This window comes from Centropristis striata, chromosome 6 (assembly GCF_030273125.1).
Source record: "Centropristis striata isolate RG_2023a ecotype Rhode Island chromosome 6, C.striata_1.0, whole genome shotgun sequence".
In the NCBI taxonomy this organism is placed as follows: Eukaryota; Metazoa; Chordata; class Actinopteri; order Perciformes; family Serranidae; genus Centropristis; species Centropristis striata.
The window spans coordinates 37,836,189-37,860,505 of record NC_081522.1 but is presented as its reverse complement, the minus strand read 5'-3'; the positions used below and the strand labels follow the sequence as shown (position 1 = coordinate 37,860,505).

The 24,317-nt window shown below is 37.3% G+C and overlaps 1 protein-coding gene across 1 annotated transcript; it reads left to right on the top strand.

The window, feature by feature from the left end:
• The first annotated feature begins 320 nt into the window (after window positions 1-320).
• On the top strand, window positions 321-19,917 carry oaz2a (ornithine decarboxylase antizyme 2a). The gene is given in 6 exon segments (XM_059335009.1): window positions 321-532; window positions 10,533-10,599; window positions 10,601-10,681; window positions 15,104-15,276; window positions 16,987-17,072; window positions 17,644-19,917. Coding segments are annotated over 6 exon segments (648 nt in total). The 5' UTR covers window positions 321-422; the 3' UTR covers window positions 17,775-19,917.
• Window positions 19,918-24,317: the final 4,400 nt, after the last annotated feature.

The window sequence follows — 24,317 nt, the reverse complement described above, 5'->3', positions numbered from 1 at the left end:
AACTTTCTTTCTTTCTTTTTCTTTATTAAGTTTTAAATAAAACTACCATTAAGTTCATGAAAGTTATTGCACACTAAACATAAACCATTATTATTATAGGCCTTCAACGCGTATGTTTACTATATGTGTTTTACCATATAAATAAACTACATATTCTATATTTATACACATATAATTATTTTAATTTCTGTGGTTTGAACAGTTTTATGTCAGTTTGTTTATTTTATTTTGAAGGCTTGTTTATCGTCCCGGTGGATTACCCATGATGCCTTGCTGCGGGTATAAAAGCCCTCCGCGGAGCTGCGGACCGCAGACTCTCCGCTGTGGAGCCGTTGTGTGAGCACTGATCCCGGGCTCTCTTTCCCCGCAAACAGCCGCACCAGAGACACTTTTACCGCAACGTGGTTTTGTCTTATTTACGGATGGTGAACTATTCCGTCGAGTTCTTATCGAATAGTAACTGTTTTAGTTGTCAAAAAGGAGCTAAAGACCCGTGTTTCCTCGAAGCTATCATGCTGAACACAGAGGAAAGGTAGGAGATGCTGAAACACTCTTTAACGGCTGCAGTTCATCAACTTAGATGTTTGTTTCGGTCTGTAAACTTTTATAAAGTTGTTAAAATAGCTTGACTTTACTTTAAGCTAGCTTGCAGGAAACAAACTTCGACAGAAAACAAAAAAAACATAGGGTAATTACGGTAATGACAGACAGGGCGCTGTAAACAAACAAGAGTCTGTTTACAGACTGACAACAACAACAACACGGATAAATGTTTTTATTCTGTTTTTTACTCTCAGTGGGCAAACAGAGCTGGATGCTGCACAGGAGTAGAAGTTAAACATCCAGAGAGATGCTTTAGACCCACTGTCAACATGTTATTTAAACCAATAATGATCCTTGAACACATGACTGCAAACTTTAAATAGTTTATTAGTGGATGTGGAGCTGCAAGGTCATTTAATATCTCCAAGCAGCACTTTGAGCTACAGCCAATACATTATTTTTTTTATTTATTTAAATCACCCTGACATCTAGGGATCCCTTAAAAAAAAAAGGTGATGTAATTATTTATTTCCTGAGTCTCATGGGCGATTTGATAACTGATCATTTTGCAACTTTTGTATGTTAAAATGATATTTTTTCTACTGAAGTGTAGGACAAAAATTAACAAACATAGTTTGGCTTTTATAGAGAAACTCTAAACATATTTTATCAAATCAGACATCAATGTATCAAATAATAATAATAATTAATAAAAGAGGCTTTTATAGACTAACAAGATCTGTTTTGTAAAAACTTGTAGACTCTTTCCTTCCTCTTGGAGATGCATTAAACAGACTTTGATCATATTACTTTGAGTGTACATTAAAAATAAAGGCTCCTTGAATATATCCTGACTGTGAAAAGTTGAATGAATTATTATCATTTATGTTTTTGAATTCCCATAACAACTTAGGATGCACAATGTGGATTTTCTTTAACCGACAGATAATCATTTATTACCTGCATCTCATGGACAAAAGAATGACGGATAATCTTACATTTTAAAATAATATTTATTTAGTAAAGTGTATCAGAAAACATCACAAACATGGAACATTGGCTGGTTCCTTCTTATTACATGATTGAAAATGTATCTTTTGAGTTTTAGTCTGGTGTTTGACGCCAACAGACATATTCTGCAGGCTAGATATTGGTATTTTAAAGTTTTGATTAATTTTTTCTGATATATTTTATTCTATAAACCCATACCATATAGCCTATGTATGATTTAACCCTGATTATCAAATAAATGCTAATTCATGTGATGATTGAAAGTGGCTTTAGCTCCACTGTACATACTGTCCTGAAGGTAGCTGCATAATATTACCTTCACTTCACATTCTTTACAGTGTGCATGTGCAGTCGCAGCACAGTGACCTTAGACTGCTGTGTTGTGTTTTGCACTGGATGTTCCTCTTCCTGCGTCACCACAGTAGTCCTGCAGGGACCGGCTGTCGCTGAGGTGCTAATCTGTCGTTTTTTTAAATGCAATACAAGGTTTTTTATGTAATAAACGATATTATAGTAAGGTAGAGAAGATTAATAGGTACATGCATCTTTTTTTTGTCCTCTGTGGGATTAATCGTCTGCAGTGCAGAGAGGGGGAGGTCCATTGATGCTGTGAGCCGGAGCTGTGACTATATTAGCTCTGTTACTGTTACGGCCGTGTCAGCTAAAGGCATCAACTGGCCTACATCAGCCTGGTTGCATAACTCCCCTCATCTGCTGGTTCACCTCTCAAGCATCAATGGATTCTGTTTATGTGTGTGTGAGTGGCGTGCATGCAGTCAGAAACAGCAGGGTTATCTAACCTGACCCACCTGAGCGTCTGGCAGACTGACCTCTCCACTGGCTGCTGTGGTTTCTGGAAGATTCCAGATCAGAGCGCGGTTGAATTTTCCGTAACGAAACCAAAACATTAACTGTGCCCAAACCGGTTTCAGCTGAGATGAGGAGATGTCGACCTCAGCTGTTCTCGCTGACTGCAGTGGTAACCTTTTATCATGCATGTGCTAGTGAGAAACATGCAGACTGCAGGCGGGACATTGGCACAGTACACTGGAAAAATAAGCCTACTCACTAGACCGTGACCTATAAAAATAATACATAAAATCGCTAGTTATTGAAATAGGGACTGATTTATAGGTTATTTTTGAGCTGGAATGAAAATAAACCGTTTCTATGTGGGTTGTGACCCGGTTTTTGCACCTAAATGACCCAGAAAACTGCTTTCTCAAACGAATAACTTTATTAAAGAATATTAAACATTATTATACAGTTAGTGCATGATGTTGTCAGTCAGTTATAGAGAAGAAAAAACTTTTTTTTTTAATATTAACTGTTAGTTACTATATCTATGTTCAGTATGAATCACTTGCTAAATATGAAAAATGCATATATATATATTTATATTTATAATGCCTTAATAAACATCAGTACTGTATGCTCAGTATCAGTCAACTACTGGCCATTTAAATAAGGAATAAATAGCTAAATAAACATCAGTACTTTATGTTCAGTATCATGTGATCAGTGACCATTTTGAATGCAGATTAAATAAAATTTAAATAAAGAGCTAACACCATTTCTAAATCACCCTGAGCATTGATTTCTGCATTATATATTCTGCAAAAAAACATTCATAATCTGATCAGAAGGCAACAAACTGGGAAAAAATATGAAATGAAAAGTGAAATTGTCTCATACAGTTACTGTTAGTCACTTAAATGCTATATTTCTTCAGAACTGAAACCACAGGATGGAAACCAGGTTGTTTTCAGTTTCTCTGCAGATGTTTTTGATTAAACCGACTTGTTGACAGCGTCTGGTGTCGTCCCGGCTCCACCCAGAGTTTAAGTGCCACCACAGATAGTCGCTGTGTCAGACACACCCTCCCTCTCTGCTCTGACATTAATAGCTTGATGCTTCTTGTCAAAGCCAATGTTTTGTCAACGGGGTGGCAGACACGCAGGTTCAAATTCTGCGTTAATGATTCGATGAATTATGACGTTGCTCTGCTCATTCCTCAGCTTGGTGTCATACTTGTAAATGTATTGTTGCAACAGGCTCACAGAGCTGCCTGTACTGACACAACCCTGAGCTCAGCCTCACCAGCACAGGTGTTGGATTTCACCCAATTCTGGGTGGGGCAAATTATTATGTAAAGGTTTTTTTATTATCCTTTTTTTAATAGAGGATTTGTGGTGGGGGGGCAGCAGGTCTTTAGGGGGAGACAGAAGGTCAACAGTAGATGTCACATAGAAGTGGTGATCGTTATCTAAAAACTGGAACTGGACTGTGAGATGCAGCTCAGCACTGTCAAGATATTATAAACATAAATCTGTAATAAAATGTCAGGAATTATTCAATTAATTTGTTCCCAGGATTTGGTGCTAAATTTGACCTTTTTTAACTCATGGATTGACAAAAAATTGTCTCCAGAATCCCACATTAAGACACCAAGACTTTCAGGAACACCAGAGAAAAATCCATGCTGGGAGTTGGTTTCAAAATATAAATATATTGTCAATATAGTGTGGAAGCGCATCCATCCTCTAAATGCTCTAGATCTCTAGTTTGTCAAGTTATGTGTTTGTAGTTGTTAACTGATAAAGTTTTTCTTTGGGGACACCATATTTAGCTTTAAAAAAAAGTAATAAATTGCAATATAAGCTTTCACAATACTCTGTGGGTCCTCTTATGATTCCCTCCCTCATGAAAAGAGAGTTTTCCTCTGATTAAATACTTTTTTATAGGCGTGTCAAAGGTCCTGCCTCTGTTGTTTCGCTTATTTGAACATCCCGGCCTTGTTACTTGGACTCGTTGGGTTGTGTTTGTTGTCTTGTGTTTGTCTTGCGCAGCCACAGTTTGGCTGCAGGCGTCACTTCAACGTGTTTTGACAGGAATACATCCATCCACACGGAGCATGTGTGCCTTTCCTGTTTCTGTCTCGACATCTTTCCGACCTGCCGCTCTGCCAAACTTCCAGAGGTTGTCGGAGGTCTGAGGACTCTCCTGTTTATCTTCCTGCTGTTTACCTCTCCAACCTCAACCTCTTCTCTCTCTCTCTCTCTCTTTTTTCTTTTAAGGCTATCAAGCTTGTTTTTGTTGACAATCTGGGTTTAAGTTTGGTCTTTATTTTCCATTACTAAGCTGGTAATTACAGCGTTAGAAGTGGGGTTTGCTGTGTTGCGGTCTTCTTGGAGGACTTGCCAGAGCGCTTCCTGTTTTGTGTGTTTCTTGGCTGTCGGCTGAACGCCTCAGCACCCGGCCAACTCAGCGTTCATCCCCTCAAACAATTCACCTGAATCAGTTCTCAAAACAACCCACTGGCAGCAGAAGCATTCATCCTTAAAAAAATGCCCTCTTGCACACACACACACACACACACACACACACACACACACACACCCTGCTGGCAGAGTGGGACGATGACGCACTTGGCATCTTTGAGTCTCGCTGCAACACACAGATGATTAAATCCTCTCCAGCATATTAATACAGCCCAGGCTTGACCTTCACAGAGTGCTGCACCCAGCCCCTTTCACCCGACCTTCTTTAAGAGCGTAACCTATATTCTGTTTTTAGGATGAACTTGTGACCTTTTTGGGTTGGGGGGGTGCAGCTCTCCAGCTGGAGTGGCATCATGGGACATGAGGAGGAGGAGGAGGAGGAGGGAGGGGGGGGCAGCTACTTGGTGCGCGGCTAAAATGTCAGACGATGAAAGTGTTGCCTTTCAAAACAAGCTGGCATTTGCATCAAGGACGGACTCTTCTCGCCTGTTTCTGGACGGGAAGATGGAAAAAGAGAAGCAGGTCTTGACATCTTGGCAGGCGAGCTAATCTCTTCCTCCATCTGCGTCCTACCTGTCGTCCCCCACACAGACTGTCTCACTTTCTGAGGAATAAATTAAGTGAAACTTGGCCGTCTGACTGTTTTCAGACTTGAGAGTCTTGTAGATTTTTATTCAGGGTGCACCGAATGCAATTTTCTGGCCGATCACCGATTTTTAAAAAGCCTGACCTGCCGTTACCGATTTTTTTTTTTTTATAGCTCACAGCATACACCTTCAATGTTTGAATCTTATTTTATTGAAAAACATTAACACAGCAGTATTTTTCTTTAACAAATGAAGGAAATCACAATCTGTGAGGTAGTTAATAAAATATTGAACTTAAAATAAATAGCAACAATTTACAGGACAAAAGAAGTGCAACCATAAATAAAGTGTTCTGAGTTTTTGGTTTTGTTATAGTACAACATATATACAATGCAGAAGTACAGGTACGTGCAGACGCACTTTCAGACCTTTGCAGAGGTAGAAAAGATCGCTCGATAAGATCGATTTGATGTAAAAGAATCGGCCAATAGCCGATCCCGCAAAATTAAGGAAATCGGTGCAGCCCTAATTTTTAAGCAATGTCTGCTTTCTGTGTGTCATGATTGCAACCTTACCTCCATTTTTATTAGTTTTTCTTCCAATTTGATATTTTTCCCCAAATCATGCATCAAGATTTTTACATGCAATCATTTATATTATTCTGGTAATTTACCTCTTGAATAAATAACGATGATGATTAAGTCTGTGAAACATGAGGAAACGGTAAAAAATTCAGACGGTTGTTTGCACACTTTAATAGTTTTGGTTCATGTGTCGTCCCTGCATGGTTAAGAAGCAGCCAGTGACGGGACAGAGAAAGGGAACGTGCAGTTGCTGCTGGAAAGTAAACAGGCCAGCAGACATAATGAGCTTTGTTTTCCATTGCTCACTCTCTTGGCTTGTAGCTATGCAGATCAGGTTGTCCAGGTTACCTGTCCGGTCTGCAGGGAAACTGGCTGCACAGCTTCAGCCTGGCTCAAAAACACAGATGCATGTTTCTTATTTGCTTAATATCAAATATCAAAACCTGTCATGTCAGGTTTAAAGATGGAAGAATCTCTCGGGGATGAAACTGAGGCAGGCTGGGGAGGGAACTTACTCGTCTAAAAGGCCAAAAATTTTTTTTTTAATTTTTTAAGCACTTTAATTATAGATTTTTCAAGTTACAGAACAGTAACATTAAACAACAAATCAATCCCACCCACCCACCTCTCACAAGGCCGAAATAAATAATTAATAAAATGAGTAAAATAAAAAATGAATATGAAATAATACAATATAATTAATAAATCAAATTAAAAAAAATAAAATTAAAATAAAAAATAATAATAAAAAAATAAAAATAATTAATAAAAATAAAAATAATTAATAAAAATAAAATTAAAAAAATAAGTAATAATAATAATAAATAAAATTAAAAAAGGGCAAAAACAGAAAGGGGAAAAAAAAGACAATTTATACTTTTATGTACAGACACACAAACACACGCATATTGAAGCACTTCTACTCTTATATAAAGGTATGACAGGGACGTCCTATATAAAAGGCCACATCTTGATGCACCCCTCCTCAGCCCTCATGCCCAGGGTGGTCTGGCAACGTGGGCCGGCTGCCATCATGTCTGTGTCGAGATGCACGGCTGTAACTCAAAACGCCAGAGACTTGTTCCCGAAAGCCTCAGCAGCTATTTGCAGAGGTGTTTACAGATCATGTGCTTGTTTGTGAAGCATGCCTTCCACCACACGCACAACCTGTCAGGAACTCTCTGAATGCAGTTATCAATCAGACGCTCTAATTCTGTCTGTCAGGGCATCAAACACAGAAACAATCAGCCTCTGGGGGATTTTCTGCAGAATCAGTGGACTGAAACTCGCTCTTGTTTGCCCACATCACACGGTCTGTTCCTTCTTTGTGTGTGATGATTTCAATCTGTTTGCCTTGTGGTCACAGGGTTGGCATAATATGCTGACATCTATATATATAGATCACCAGCCAGACCCGACCAACTGGACCAGTGAGTCTCATGTTTAAGGACACTGTGTGACTTCTGATGAGAAACTTGTCTGGCAGTTTCTTCTAGGGTTGTCAAAAGTATCCATACTAAAACGTTGTATCCGGATACGATACTCATTTTAAAAAAGTATCGATGAAAAGTGTTATTTTCTCTCTTGAAGTCCCAGAATAAAGCAGAGAAGTGTCGACTTATCAAGCTTGCCTAATATTGTGCACAGCATACAAAATATTGTTCTAAATTTTATTGTATTTATTTATTTTTTGCACTACCTCAGACCTGAAGCTTGTTATCATATTTGCAGTTTCTTTTTGCACAACTTTTATTTTAATTATAAATATTTAACCTGTGGTTCTGTTCATTTTTACATGTTGCATTTTTCTTGTTGGTAAAAATATTTCTGTTACATTTTGGGGTCTTTGTTTTTATCCTTGTGGTATCTAAAATGGTATCGAGTATCGAATATTTTCCTGAGTATCGGTATCGAGTTGAACATTTTAGTATCGTGACAACCCTAGTTTCTTCTGCCTGAGACAAACATTACAGTATTTCTCCTAAAGTCAACTTGTTCCAAGTTCAATACATGTTTGGACAAACAGATGGGAACCTGCAAAGCACATAACAAACATGTTTGTTGTAATGTGCAGTGTAATCCTGTTGAATCCCTCTGGCTGTCCTCTGGATGCAGAGGTGGGGCATGTTGCCACAGGTGCTTTATATTTACTAACCAGAGGCGTCTTAATGAAGTTAAAATGGTGCCGTGTGAGTGAGGCAATAAGTGGAGATGTTTGCAGCAGGAGCAGGGTTAGTCCTTACATGTTTCAGTTGAGGATTCCCCCTGGATGCATTCTAAAACAATTGCAAAGGTGATTTAAAAAGTAAATATATACAGGTGCACCTCAATGAATTAGAATATCATAGAAAAGTTTATTTATGTCAGTAATTCATTTCAAAAAGTGGAAATAACACATTATATAGATGCATTACACACAGAATGAAAGATTCCATGTCTTAATTTATTTAATTTCTTGTAATTATAATGATTATGTCTTACATTTAATGAAGACCTAAAATACAGTGCCTACATTTTTTTTTTTAAAGTATGTTTAATATGGAAATGTTGGCGTCTGAAATGTATGTCCATCTATGTGACTCAATACTTGGTTGGAGCTGTTTGACTTGAACTACTGGAAATGGACTTTTCCATCTTTTCCACCTGTATATCTGTTTTTAATCTTCTGAACCCCAGCAAGCAGTTTGAGGGAGGTTTTTTTGTGGCTTTTTTTACATTTTACTCACTGTGGCCTTGTATTTCACTGCAATATATTCAGTAAATGTCCTCTCCTCTCAGGTCTGTGCAAGCAGACGACTAATTTAAGCTTCGTTTTGGTCACTTTTTTATAACAGAAATGTTCGAAACTTCAATCCATTCAAGGACCATCTGAAAGGTCAAATTCACGCTGTTTTTTATTTTGTTTTTTTGTTTTTTTATTCGAAGAAAACCTACTTTTCAAACCCGGGGCTCAGAGGGTTGATTGTGCATTGTTTACATCTTCTTCTTTCCTCTTTTGTTGACGCCTTGCTGTGTTTGTTAGTATGTTAAGGTTGGACACCTAGATCTGGTTCCAATTGTGAACCAGCACAAAAGAAATAATTAAGAAATTTAAATGTCGGTTTTGCGTTTTGGCTCCTAAACAACTAAACCGAACTAACTGGGTTTTCAGTTCTTAGCCCCGACACCTCAGTGACTCTGACCTAATCCTGAACACTGGATGGACTCTCTAACCTTTGGAAGCAGCCAACACCAACACAGTCCAAACCGTTTAGTTTGGCAAGCTTTTAGTTTTGTCTCACAATGAGTGCAGCTTTTCTTTTTGTCCAAGCTTGTTAGGAAATGCCCAGTCACTGTTTAGCCAGAACCGTCACAGGCCTGTTTCCTCTGTCAAAGAAATGTGGTTTACTTTAATCAATTTTTATGCCTGTCACGATTTTGTTGGATGAGACATTTTCCCAGAAATAATCATGTCCGGACAACACAAAAATAGCACTAATTGTCTGTGTGAGGACGGAAGCAGCGCCACCACAAAGTTGTTGTTTTTTTCAGCTTTGGCGCTGTAGAAAAACACTTCAAGTGTTTGGTTAAAACTTGTTGTTTCTGTGGCGTCATGCTGGCTGAAATGTTGGTGACATCCTTACACAACCGGCGCTATTAAACGATTTCTGGAGATGACCTCGATAACTTTTGCTGAGCTCGATAAGTCGATAATGTAATTATTCTGGAGGGCCTACAGTTGTTGAATATCGATAGCATTTAATTGTTCTTCATTTGCTTCCCAGTGTAGTTTTAGAGCTGGCATAAGAGACACTGTGTGTGTGTGTGTGTGTGTGTGTGTGTGTGTGTGTGTGTGTGTGTGAAAGGGTTTTTTTATTTTTTATTCTTTGGAGCAGTAGTTCTGAACCTTTTTGAGTCGCGAATCCCAATTTAACATGCATGTTGTCCGCGACCCTCACTGAACAGAATCTCACACGCACAGTTCAGATCATACAAACTCAGTTGATACAACGAATTTTGCACAAATAATGAAGCAGACAACAACTAAAACATCTCTCTGACCAAAAGAATACATAAAATTAAGCAAAAAAGGACTCAAATTGACAATAAATGACCACAAAAAGACACAAATTGACCAAAAAAGACATAAAATTACCAAAAAAAGAAACAAAATGACTAACAAAGACATAAAATGACCAAAAAATACACAATATGACCAAAAAAGACAAAATGACCAAAAGAAGACATAATATGACCAAAAATAGACACAAAATGACCAAAAAAGACACAAAATGACCAGAAAAGACACAAAATTACCAAAAAAAAACCCCCCACAATGACCCAAATAAAGTCATTAAATGACCAAAAAGGCTAAAACACATTAACATATGTGTACACTTTAACACAGTGGAGACAGAGCTGACTTCCAAAATGATTTGGCGACCCCCAGAAATCATCTCACCCAAGGTTGAGAATAGCTGCTTTAGGGCAGTACAGGACAGATGAACCTCTAACCGACTCCTCTTTCTCTCTCTCTCTCTCTTCAGTTCCTGGTTATCGGGGTCCCGGCTCCCCGGCTCCATCCCTCAGTCTCCAGGGCCTCTGTGGTGCTCCTGATGCCCCTCACCCACAACAGAAGATCCCGGGTGGGCGAGGGACTGTGAGGGATCACTCTCTCGGCGTGCTACTACACAAGGTGACCGTCCTCTACAACTACACAACTACACACACACACACACACACACACACACACACACACACACACACACACACACACACACACACACACACACAGCTGCAAAGCTTCTGCTGACATCAAATCTATAACCACACATCTGAACCACAGGAATTCAACAATAACACAAAAATATGATATGCGCTACTCATTTTAAAAAAAATAAATGTTTTGTTATAAAACTCCTCATTTCATCATCCCCACTGCGGTTTGAAAGCAAGCTGCAGGGACGCGGCTTCTGATAAAAGCTCGTCTCAAAACAAATTATTCTCAGAAAAAATTATTTCACCTCATTTTCTCTTGCTGGGTTAAAATGTTATGATGTAGAGAAATAAGTTTATTACATGGAGATAACATAAGAATGTAAAATAATACAGGTGTGTGTGTGTGTGTGTGTGTGTGTGTGTGTGTGTTTGTCCCGTGCACACGTGACTGTCTGACTGTCCCGGAGGATTAGAGATTTAGGATCAGACAGATCAGTCACAACTGTCATATAACCTCCTCATCTGTCCTCCACAAAAAAAAAACCCTTTCAAACATTACCGTTCATCAGATTTGGTCACAAACTCCTGCAACATTTAAATATTTTATCTTCTTTCAGACTTGTGCATGAAAGTTATGCAACACTCTGTCGTGTCTTTATCAGTGTTTACATGCATCTACTGAGTGAAAACACTGCTGCAACATCACATCAGTACATTTAGCAGCAGTCTAGAGCTGCAAAGATCAATAGATTAGTTGTCAACAATACATTAATCAAACTACATGGATTCATCAGTTTCTTATTTATCAAGAAAATAACTCAGTACTGCCATTCTAGCTGTTAAATGTGAATATTTTGTGTTTTTTTTCCTCCTGTATGACACTAAACTGAGCTTGTTGTAGACAAAACAAGACATTTAAGAACATTATCTTGGGCTTTGGGAAACAAAGACACTTTATAGATCAAACAACTAATCAACACTGAAAATAATCGTTAGTTGCAACTAGGGCTGGGCGATATATTGATATAAAAGATATATCAATATATTTTTAAACGTGATATGGAATTAGACCATATCGCAGATATCGATATAGTTCAAATTTCTTCTCTTTCTTTATATATAAAATATATAACTTACTAGGGTTTGGAGGGTCTATATTTAGTTTTTTTTATAATGTTTCATTCTTTTCTCATATAAATGTACTTATTTCAGTAAAAGATTAGCCTATTTTATTTCATTCGCTATTTTTATTTAAGATAGTTTTTTATATAAATGTGCACTTTATGGAGCTTTGATTTTTAAAAACATTTAGAACATTTGCTCTCTCTTAAAATTACATAAAAAATATCGGGATATATATAATTTATCGATATTCAGCCTAAATATATCGGGATATGACTTTTGGTCCATATTGCCCAACCCAAGTTGCAACCAAACAGCAATCCAAATATTAATGAACAACCAAAACCCAGCAACAGACAAAAAAAAAATGCAGTGATGAGCAAAACCTTGGTTTTCTTCACCAAAACCCCAATCTGAGCCCCTAAAGAAAGAAACTGTTAAAACAGACATTATAGTTTGAACTTCCCAACGGTCCTTGAATGGATCATATGTGTTGAACACTTCCATTAGAAGAAGTTACCAAAACAAAGCTTCAAATTTTGACATTTCTTCAAAATTACTTTATTTCACATCCCATTTAAACTTCTGCCAAAACTAGAGCGTTTGAACCAACTACTTCCTGTTAAAACATTAAATTCTGCGATGCTCAGCACAACTGGGAAGCCGTGAGTGATTCTGCTGAGACAAGCAGCCACATTATAAATATTCACTGAAAGTCTGTTCACACAGAGCGGAGAGGAAATGAAAAGAGAGGTTGTGAAAATGTAAATAGTTTAATAATGTGGAACAAACATACTTTCCCAACCTTCCTGTCTGTTGTGGGTGATTGGACGGTGACACAGAACTCGTGGCGGCTCGTCACATGCTGTAAACACCAGAGCCTCGTCTCTGAAGGCAGAAGTGGTTTAACAACACATCAGTTACAGTGTGAGACTCGTTTTTCTGCAGAAACTATCCTCAGTTCTGCTTCTCTCAGATACCCAACCCAACCACAGCCACTTCCTCTCTGACTCGTCTGGACGTTTGGGCACAACACTTAACTCTTTGTACAGTCTGATGTTTACTGATGGTGTAGAAGGTTTAACATGTCTGAGATGAGTTGTTGTATGGGTGTGGCTGCGTCAGGCTTCAGCTTATTGTTCAACACGGCGATAAAAGAATTTATTTATTTAAAAGAGTTATTCAATAATGGAACACCTGTTGTGAAGTTCTCTAGATTCTGTGTGGAAGTTAATACAGTATATAGTTGTTTTTCTCAAAGCAATCTCGCCAAAAGGCCCAACACTAAACATGGTAAAGACCCCATGACTCAGGTTTCAAACTGAAACTGAGGGTTTAATAAAAATAAAAGTAGATACAGGTGAGAAGACTTGAGGACATTCTGCCTAGACGAACTGCAAGTGCACTGTCTTCTGTCACAAGTCCAAGCCTCCTCCTTTATCCGGCCTAAAGTCACCCAAAAGAGACACTAACATAAACCAGCCAGCAGCGACTTTGCACATGTGCGATTTGTAGACTAGACACTAAGGGGTTAACATCCCCTCCGGCTCTGTGACTGCAGCTGGGAGAGACTGCTGCGGGAGGACTGGGCCGATTGTGAGTGCTTTGGGATGAGGGAGACTCGTTAAGAAGAGTAGGAACGAGTCTCCAAAAGTCTCCAATAACACCAGAAAAAGTCTCTAGATTTGTTGCTAGTCGCTTATTTGAAAAATAGTCGCTAGAGGGCTCTGAATAGTCGCCAAATATAGAGAGAAAGTTGGCAACACTGGTCTGAATTTCTCTTCAGCTTCTGTTTGGACGATAATATTGTATATTGTTTTTCTTAAAGCAATATCGCCAATAACACCCAACACTAAACATGGTAAAGACCCCATGACTCAGGTTTCAAACTGAAAAACTGAGGTTTTAATAAGATAAAAGTGTTTACAGGTAAGAAGACGTGAGGACGTTCCGATCAACGTTGCCTGTGAAAGTCAGAATGTGTATTGTGGCAACAAATGTTTTCCCTCCTGTTGGCTTGTCAAAAAAGTGCGCTTCATTACCTCTTGTGTCCTTTTTCCACATAATGTAAACGTCATTTAAACTTCATTGTTCGTGTCATTTACTGGAAGTGTTCGGTTTGGTCTTGGCGAGGTGCGGAGCCGATGGAGCGAGCAGCAGACCAAAAAAGAGCAGAACTCGTGGTCACGTAGCTGGTTTATAAATATGTGTCCTTTTTCCTGTCGAAGTGGTTTTACTGGCTGGTCTGGAACCGGGGACCTTTCCCCTGCTCTTCTATTGGTCTGTGATTGTGTTACGTGACTGCGACTTGCGATCATATCAAACACGTTTGATATAATCGCCAACCCAAGACTAGGAAACACATTTGAAACGGAGCAGGTTACTACCGCACACTTAACGATCGAGCGCCGTGAATCCATTTAAACTCTTAGATTTACTAAAGACTTTCAGTTTTTAGTCTGGGACTGTGAAAATTGTTTGGTGTAGTTAAACTTTTTACTGCCGTCTTTTGAGTCAACGACCCTTCAGCTGTCGTTTGGAGTTCTCCGGACCATGTCTAGTTTTTTTGACACAGGGACTCCTTCGGATCTTACATGGACTTTGTTCGAGGGAGCTAGCAAGGTAAAATCTGTTTAAATTCCGGTCCGGGTAAATCTGTGTTTACACTTCCAGCTCCTATAGATCCAATTTAACCCTATAAAACCAAGTGTATATTATTCGATACACAAGCTTTTGAGACTGTTACATCATCAGGGTGTTTCCAACCGGAATGTGTTGAAGATAAACAGGTTTCCTCTGGTCGCTCCGTCGTTGCTTCATGAAAACTTCATATCTGCAGATGTTTGATGTTGTGTTATATGGGAAAAAACATTTTTTATATGTTTGAGGAAAATGTTTAAAGGGAAAGTCAAAGTCTTAATAGGTTAAAAATATTAGGTTTTATATGTTTTTGTTAGTTCAAGAAAAACAAAATGTGAGTAACAAATTGCACAAAAAGACCTGATGTATCAAATATGATACAAATCAGAATGCATATAAGCAAATTGATAGGGTTTTTTTTTTTGTCAGCATGTTCAATTATCACTCCAGTTTAAAAAAAATAGAATTTTCTGGCAATTATTTCATGGTTCAGGCTTTATATGGTTAAAGGCACTTTCTGTCTCTAGAGCTTTGAGACGAAGAGGTTTCTTCCAGTTTAAAAATAATCTTTGCTTCTGAAAAGTAAACCTGAAGCAACAAACTAAATGTTTCTCCTTTTCTCTCGCCCTCCCTCCAGAATGAGAGGTTAACAGTGACGCAGGCCGCTCCAGCGAGTGGAAACCCCTCTTTTCTCCGCTTCCACTACCAGCTGAACGAGCACCGCTCGGCCTCCTGGGACGCCGCTCTGTCAGGAGACAGCTTCTTCCTGGAGATCCCCGCAGGGCCGCTGGTGGAGGGCAGCAAAGAGGGGTAAGACATGAAGCTCCTGCTCTGGTTTACCCACACTAAAGTCACTAAAGTGTCACCAAGTCTAAGAAGACGTTACCTTTGTTTTGAAAACTTGGCATCTAAACATTTATCAGATCAACAACTTCCAAGATGCACAATTTGTATTTGGTTCATTAAAGAAAACACTTCCCCTGTTTTTAATAATCTCTTCATAACCAACAATCAGCTTCACAATTACCCTACAAGAAAAGCTTTACAACTTCAGCCTCCCAAATCACTAACCACCTCATCACAATTTAGCAGTACACTGCAAAAACAGATAGAAACAGATAAAAACACTAAAATTGAGGGAAATGATCTTGCTGCATGGACAGATAATTTCACTTGACAAGATTTCCTCAATCAAAGATTGGTGCTGGAGGCAGTATCAAAATGACCAAAAAAAGACACTAAATTACTTAAAAAAATACACAAAATGACAAAAAATACACAAAATTACTTAAAAAAGACACAAAATGACCAAAAAAATACACAGAATTACCAAAAAAAATACACAAAATTACCAAAAAAAGACATAAAATTACCCAAAAAGACTCACAATTATTTAAGAAAGACAACAATTTATTAAAAAAACACAAGTATTTTAAAAAAGACACTCAATTATTAAAAAAAGACACAAATTTACAAAAAAAGACACAAATTTACAAAAAAAGACACAAAATTACCAAAAAAAGTAATTAAAGGAACCTTTTAATGTAAGATCCGAAGGAGTCCCCTTGTCAAAAAAACTGGACATGGTCCGGAGAATTTCCAGGGACTCAAAGACGGCAGTAAAACGTCTAACTAAGAGACGAGCAGGTTCCCAGAGCTTCGGTCTCTGATGTTGGAATGAATCAGAAAAATTTAATGGAACGACAGTTTATAAACCAGCTACGTGACCACGAGTTCTGCTCTTTTTTGGTCTGCTGCCCGATCTATCGGCTCTGCCCCTCGCCAAGACAAAACCAGACACTTCCAGTAAATGAGAACGCTTCTGACACGAACAATGATGTTTAAACGACGTTTAAAGAAAAGGAGGAACATTTAGTTTGTTGCTTCAATTTCATAAGAAAAGACACACAACACGGTAAAGTGCCATTCATATAAAACTCACATTAAACTTTCATATCAAGGTGGGGGCCACAAAATATCGTCACGAGGGCCGCAGTTGGCCCGCGGGCCGCGAGTTTGAGACCCATGTATGAGGGGATTTCTCTTGTGTAATATTCCTTCATGTTATTAAATAAGACACCAGAAGTAAAGTGTTAGAATAGAGATAATAACCTGATAACAGGTCCTGAGCAGCGTATGGCTGCAGAGAGGCTGTTCTCACGTTCTCATCATGGTGTTTTCATTCTATCAGGACGTCTCTAATGAAAATTGATGCTAATAAGTTAGTGTTTTCATGGCGTGACTTTGTGTGTCTGTAATCGATGCCACAGCAGAGTAACCTTGTCTGCTGCGGGCACACAGCCAGACGCTCCAGCAGCTGCCACTGCATTATTATGTAAAGATGCAGCGCTTATGTAAAGAGGAGAAAAAATATGATGTGCGTCATCACCAATGACTGACTCTCTCTCTCTCTCTCTCTCTCTCTCTCTCTCTCTCTCTCTCTCTCTCTCTCTCTCTCTCTCTCTCTCTCTCTCTCTCTCTCTCTCTCTCTCTCTCTCTCTCTCTCTCTCTCTCTTTCAGGCTGACTGCTCTGCTGGAGTTTGCAGAAGAGAAGCTCAAAGTTAACTACGTGTTCCTGTGGTTCCATAAAAACAGAGAGGATCGATGTAAGAGCTCCACTTGTTTTTAACATTGTTGCAGAGGGGATGTTCAGGGGGAGATACAAGGTCAACTGTAGAAGAGGTGGACATGAGAACATTATGATACGAGTGTATCAACTCCAGTCTCATGAGTTGTTGCAGCATTTTTGGGTTGATACCATTTGTTCAACACATTTGGTGCTAAATTTAGACATTTTTTAACATCGAGAAAGGATAAAAATGTATGAAACTCCTCCAGAATCCCACATTAAGACAACAGCAGAGAAAAATCCTGCTGTGATCTGGTTTCAGAAACTTTTGACATTTAGTAGATTTGTGTATTTTGTGCGAGAATTTGTGTTGTTTCCTGCTGAGAAAGCCCCTTATAGTGAATCTAGTGTAACAGCCCTCCATCCTCTGAATGCTCCAGGTCTCTAGTTGGTGGTTGTAATGTTTCATTTTATACACTGAGCTCAAGTTTCACTCACTAACATCATCACACATGAAGAACTTGGGCTTTTTTTTTGCATAAATTGGTTATTAATCAAGTTGACCAGACCTAGTGATTGATCATCAGTTGTCCCTGTTTGCTCCTCAGTGTCCATCATCAGAACGTTCCACTACATGGGCTTTGAGATGGTGAAGCCGGGGAACCCCATGGTACCGGCCCGGCCCGACCTGGCCTTCATGGTTTACTCTCTGGACAACAGCAGCTCAGACGAGGAGTGACCGCCCTCCTTCTCCTCCTCCTCCCTCCTCCTCCTCTTGCTCCTCCTCCCAACATAGAACCCCCCCGCCCCGCCCCCCCCGCCCCTCATCACTGACTAGGAGCTGTCACTTTTTTTAATAGACTTGTGATTTAAGGAGGGTGTTTGGGAACGTGTGAGGATCTCTACAGATCGGACAAACAGGGAGTGAACTCAGCCGCCCACGTTGCATCTTGGGAGTTTTCTTTTTTTTTCCCACTGCGTGGTTCTTCTTCTCTCGGCCACGGTATTTGTTAACGCCGCCATCGACGACGAGACAAACGGCGGTTTGACTTTTCAGCAGAAGAATTCAGAAAATCTCTGCAACCTTTTTTGTAAGAAAACAGACTTTGGTTTGTGTTTGTGTGCTTCTATCTGCAGGAGGGAATCAGGCTCCGCTCAATAAAACGTTCTGCTTCATCATCCAGATGGGTGGAAGCCTCATCTGTCACATTTAAAGTGTTTCTCTGTTAAGGCATCATTCCAGCACACGTCTATCACTCTGGGGATTTTTTCTTTTTGGTTTGTTTCTCGCCACAAATGTGGAAATACCCTGTTAGTGTAAGGCAGCAAACAGCTTCAGTCTGCACGGCAACAAACACACAAACAATGTTTAGAGTTGTTTGATTCTTAAAGGTCATAAGCTGAATCACTGTTGGTATAGTTATGATGGTCAGGTTGAAAAAGAAGCTCCACTTCCTGTTACTTTGCATTAAAATGTACAAATAATGTTTGAATCTAGAGAAGCTTCCAGCCCAGTTTGTGCCTCGTAATTATTATTTTCATCAAACTCGTCACAGAAAAGTTGTGACGCTGCGTGAAAAGTAAACAAAAACAATGCATATTTATATTTACAAGTTTATCATTACCATATTTTTGGACATCAATTTATACTTTTTAATCAAATAAATATCACAAATGATGAGAAAATGATTGCGTTTTAATTTTATTTACAATTTAGGCAGCGTCCAAACTTTTTTGGAATCTGGAAAATCCATAAATCTCATATTTCTGAGGCTGAAAAAAAGCATTTTCTGCCATTTTTGCATGAAATTTAAATGATTGTCAAAATAGTTGCTACATAGACTAATCATTCAGGGTTGCCATGGTTACGAAAAACCTTGAAATTTAATGGAATTTCAAAATTTTACTTTTTACCAGGCCTGGAAAAGTCATGAAATCAGTTCAATCGTTAACATTTTTTGGGAAAAGTTATGCAATCTTTCTGTGTGCAATGAATTATTACAGTAATCTACTGTGGATTAAAAAAATAAGTGTTATAATAAGAACATAAATAAATTTATTTTCTGAAGCTGTTAGCAGAGTTTTGATAGTTTAAAGTGTTTTTTTTCTTCATTGTTTTGCAGCCTTCCACTTGGTAAAAAATGTAATTATGGCACCTTGAAAAGTCCTGGAAAAGATTTTAGATTTAGTCTTTGAAAATGTGCAGAATCCTGATTGTCGCAGCTCTCGTGAGAAATTACATTAATGTCCTTGTTGTTCTGTACAACAGAATAATTGTTTATCCTAAAGTGATTATTTTACATTTCATACGAGGGCTCAAACTGGGCTTGAAGCTTCGTGTCCCATCGTGTCTCCACCAGTTGAAAGCTCGGTTAGAAACGAGGCTTTTTGTGCCTAACGAGGAGAGTGCAATGTTCATATTTTTTACTCTTGAGTCTTATTGAGGAATGTGTCCGTTTTCCATATTTCGCCCGGTGCAGACTGAGTCACAGCGCTCATTGTTCGAGGTACAGCAGGAGCACTTCAGGTGATCACCGTATATGCAATTAGTTTAAAGTCGGGACGAGTCCTGCTCTCTTTCTGTGGTTTATTATTATTAAAAACTAAAACGCCAAAGAATCCATTCTGTGTGTAAACGCTGTGGACTGAACTCCTCCTGCTTCTCATATTCAGCTGATTGAAGGAGTATGTAAAGCAATATTAACCTACATTCCCCATCAGCCGTTCTACCTGAGACGTGACGTGTCGGTGGGGCCTTTTCTTTCTGCATGTTCACATCACCACTCTTCTTCTTCTTCTTCTTTTCTTCTTCTTCTTCTTTTTCTTCTTCTTGTTGCTACTGATCGAGCCCTTCGACTACGAGCTGTTAGGAAATGTCAATATATGGATTTTTTTCTCAGAGGTATATTTTTATGTATGTATATTTCTCGGATGTTTACTGTGATAGTTTAGGGATTTATTTTTTTCTTCTCAGTGACATAGTTAACAAGCATTCAATGACACACTTGTATACTCTGGAAATTTTTGTCTTTGGGGGAAAAACAAATAAAACTTGTTATCTAAACAGTTTTCTGTTTGTTTTGGGTCCTCGTGTCGGGCGTGTCACTGATTGGCTGCAGGGCGAGAGTGTGTATATGTGTGTGAGGGTGTGTGTGTTTGTGTGTGTGTGTGTGTGTGTTCTTGTTCTTCCTACATAGTGAGGACCGGAACAAGTGAGGACATTTTTGCAAAGTGGTCCTCACTTCTTTAAAGGCTTTTTTGAGATTTCAGACTTTGTTTTAAGGGTTAAAGGTTACCAAAAAAATTATAACTAACTGAAACTGTATTGTGTGCATACAAAACTAACTAAAATTATAGTGAAAATGTCCTTCGTTTTTGTCTTTATCAACTTTTTTCATCCATAATGAAGATGGATAAGACAAAGGAAATAAAGGCAAAATTTACTGTGACCTCTTTTAATCTCCCACTCAACAAATACCCCATTACAAAAAACTACAACTAATAAAAACTAAACTAAAACTAAAGCATTTAAAACAAATAAATACTAAACTAAAACTAGCAAACTCGATCTAAAAGCTAAGTTAAACTAGCTGAATTTGAAAACAAAAATTCACAACAAAATTAAAACTAAAACTAATGAAAAACCCAAAACTATTATAACCTTACAAGGGAATTCACTATTACAATGAGGGTACTCACAAAGATAGAAGTACAAGAGTGTGTGTGTGTGTGTGTGTGTGTGTGTGTGTGTGTGTGTGTGTGTGTGTAGTCACATGTTTTCTGGCTGTGGGGCTTTGCAAACCTTAAAAGATCTTTTCAATAATTCTGGCTGTGCTTATTGAGATTGTGAGGTTTTGTTGTAATTTAATAAGCCTATAATAAAGTAATTCAGAGTGCAGACCCTTGAGGGTGAAAATGTCCCAGTGGAACACATTAAAACCATTTTATTTTATGTCATGCCTTTTTAAAAATTCTGGTTTTTACTGTTTTACAAGAAAAAACCCTCGCCTTAAGTTAACAGAATTTTTTTAAATAAATTTTTAATATTAAACAAAAGTGGCGTATTATTAATACGCCACTTAAATTGATAAAAATAATTTAATATTTATTTAAATAAATTATATATATATATATATATATACAACTTTAACCCTTTTAATACCACTTTTTTTTTAAATAAAGACACTGTTATTTAAATATTCTTTTTAAATAATATACTTTTAATAAAATTGTATTTTTATATATTTATTTTTTTTATAATTTTTATAGTTTTAATAAATATTTGTTTTTCTGACTTATTTTATCAATTTAAATATCAGTTTACACTACACAACTTTTGTTCAATGTTGTTAAATATATATATTTATATATATATATTTTTTTCTGTTTACTGAAGGCGAGGTTTTTTTGGTAGTTATGATCAGAACGGATGGTTAAAAATTAAATTAGTGGAAGTGGAAAATAATAATATATAGAATTTAATCACAGACTTGTTCTCTGAGGTAAACATTGTGATTTTTTTCAAATGATTTTAAATCTGACAGCAACAAAAAATGCATCAAAATCAGCACTGAAAATAATTAAAATGAAATAATAAAAAAAATCCACCTAGCATAAAGTATGCATAAATTGAATTTCAAATGTGATATTTAAAGGGTTAATATAATAAAATTGATTCAGTAAAAGCATCAAAAATCACTGACATAACCCAGATGGAAAAAGAATAATTAAACTTTTTTTTTTAATTATTCATGGCAGATTTTAGACATTTTTGTCCCCTGTTAAATATTAAAAGATATATATTTTTTCTGTTTACTGAGGGCCAGGGTTTTTTTCTGTGGAATTTGGCTGTTATGATCAGAATGGATGGTTAGAAATGAAATAAGTGGAAGTGGAAAATAATAATAATATATAGAATTTAATAACAGACTTAGACTGGGGACATCTTTGTTCTCTGAGGTAAACATTGGGATCTATATATTATTATTATTTATTATATATATATATATATATATATCAAAAATGTCACTGACATAACCCAGATGGAAAAAGAATAATTCAACTTTTTTAAATTATTATTCATGGCAGTTTTTAGACATTTTTGTGTTCACCAGGTTCAGAGTTTGTCATGTCAGCACAGTGAGTGAATCATGTTGTTGTGTTGTTGTGTTGTTGTGCAGTAAACACACAGAGGAACAACAAGGGAGCAGGCCAGGCTGAAACCAGAAGCCGCAGCAGCAGCAGCAGCCTTTAAATAACTGTAATTACAGCAGAGCGGCACATGAAGCTGATCTCTATCAGACAGCAGAGATCAGGAGGCAGATTGGACACATGAAAGAGTTTCTGTGTTTGTTTGTGAACACTCGTTGTGTTTCAGCTGATCGCTGACTCAGCCGATAATCTCTCAGCTCCAAACAGATCCAGAGTCAGTTGATCTGGATCTATTTTCAGTCCCGGCCAGGACCGACTCAGCTGAGCTAAATCTGACTGTGATGCAGCAGAGACCTGCAGAGACCTGCAGAGACCTGCAGACAGACCTGTTGTTGTTCTCTCCAACACCATTTATTATATTTAAACACAGGGAATGTATTAAAACTTATTTATTCAGCCAGACACTATATACACTATTTACACTATTTTATTTATGCACCTTACTGTATTTATGTTGTGAAATTTAACCAAATTTTATTTATATTTTACTTTGTTATAATAATAATAATGATAATAATAATAATAATAATAATAATAATAATAATAATAATAATAATAATAATAATTAATATTATTATTAATAATAATAATAATAATAATAAAGCAATATTAATATAATGTAAAATATAAATGAAATAAAATAAAATGGGGTAAAATGTTACAATTTTAATTTTAATATTATTATAATTATTAAAATAGTAATAATAATAATAATACTTTTTATTATTATTATTATTATAAATAATATATATTTTATTATATAATTATATTATTAGTCTTTTATTTCAGTTTTAGCTCATGATTGTTTTGACATTTTACCCCATTTTATTTGAGTTATAATCTAAGTTATATTATTATTATTATTATTATTATTATTATTATTATTAATAATAATAATAATAATAATAATATAAAAAAAATAAAAATAAAATGTTACCATTTTGATTTTAATATTATCATTGTTAAAATAATAATAACAATAACAATAATAATCATAATAATAATGCTTATTATTATTCATATTTTTTATTATATAATTATATTATTAGTCTTTTATTTAAGGTTTTTTTATATTTCAATTTTGCAACTATGTTGCTGTAATTCTTTTCTTCTTTTTTAATTTAATTTAATTAATTGACGTGAAACTTGAATAAGTTCCTTTTATGATGCTCTTCCAGTGGAAAATAATTTAGTAAATGTTATAAATTTGGGGCCTTGTCAATACCAACAAAGCAAACTCGAAAGCCACAAATTGATCTCAAAGTCCATGACATCCCATATTGGTGTTGAAGTTTCCACTAGTGATGCTACAAATCTGTAAACTGTCCCTCCGGCCCCCTGTGGCCCCTCCGGCCCTTGTGGCCCCTGTGGCCCCTGTGGCCCCCTGTGGCCCCCTGTAGCCCCTGTGATCCCCCTGTGGCCCCTGAGAGATGTTCGTGTCCCTGCTCTCTGTTGCAGCCCTGAGAATCTGCAGTGAGGTATTTAAGCTGGGTCACTAATCCCCGGGCCTGAAATAAAGAGCAGAGGGAACGCCGGGCCCCGCTGGCCTTAATCTGATGTTGACTTTATATAAAGTCACCTCAGATTGAGGCTGATAAACAGTTACCTCATCACTTTCTCAGAAACTGGAGTTAAAAGCAGCCGCAGCACAGCTGATCCTCTCTGAGACTCACCGCGCTGAAGATCAGAAGTAAAAACCTCTTCATCTGTTTATTATCTGACATAACTGCAGCTGACTCAATAACTCAGCATAACGTCCATTTAATATCTGTTTATTATCTGGATTCTGATGTAACTACACAGACTGAATGATCTCACTGCTGCTCCTTTTAACTCTGTGGAGTTTTGGGCTATTTTGTCCATTTTTTAATCCTTTCCATCCTGCCTGTATTCACCACTTAAAAATGTTTAAATGCCATGTTGGCGTATTGTTTTCACCTATATGACCTGATAATAATTGATTTTTATAATTGACTTACTGGATCAACATTTTGAACCAAAAAGAAACAAAGAAAAACCAACATAAATGTGATCTTGTGATTGTGTGTGATCCTGTTTTTATTCTAGTGGG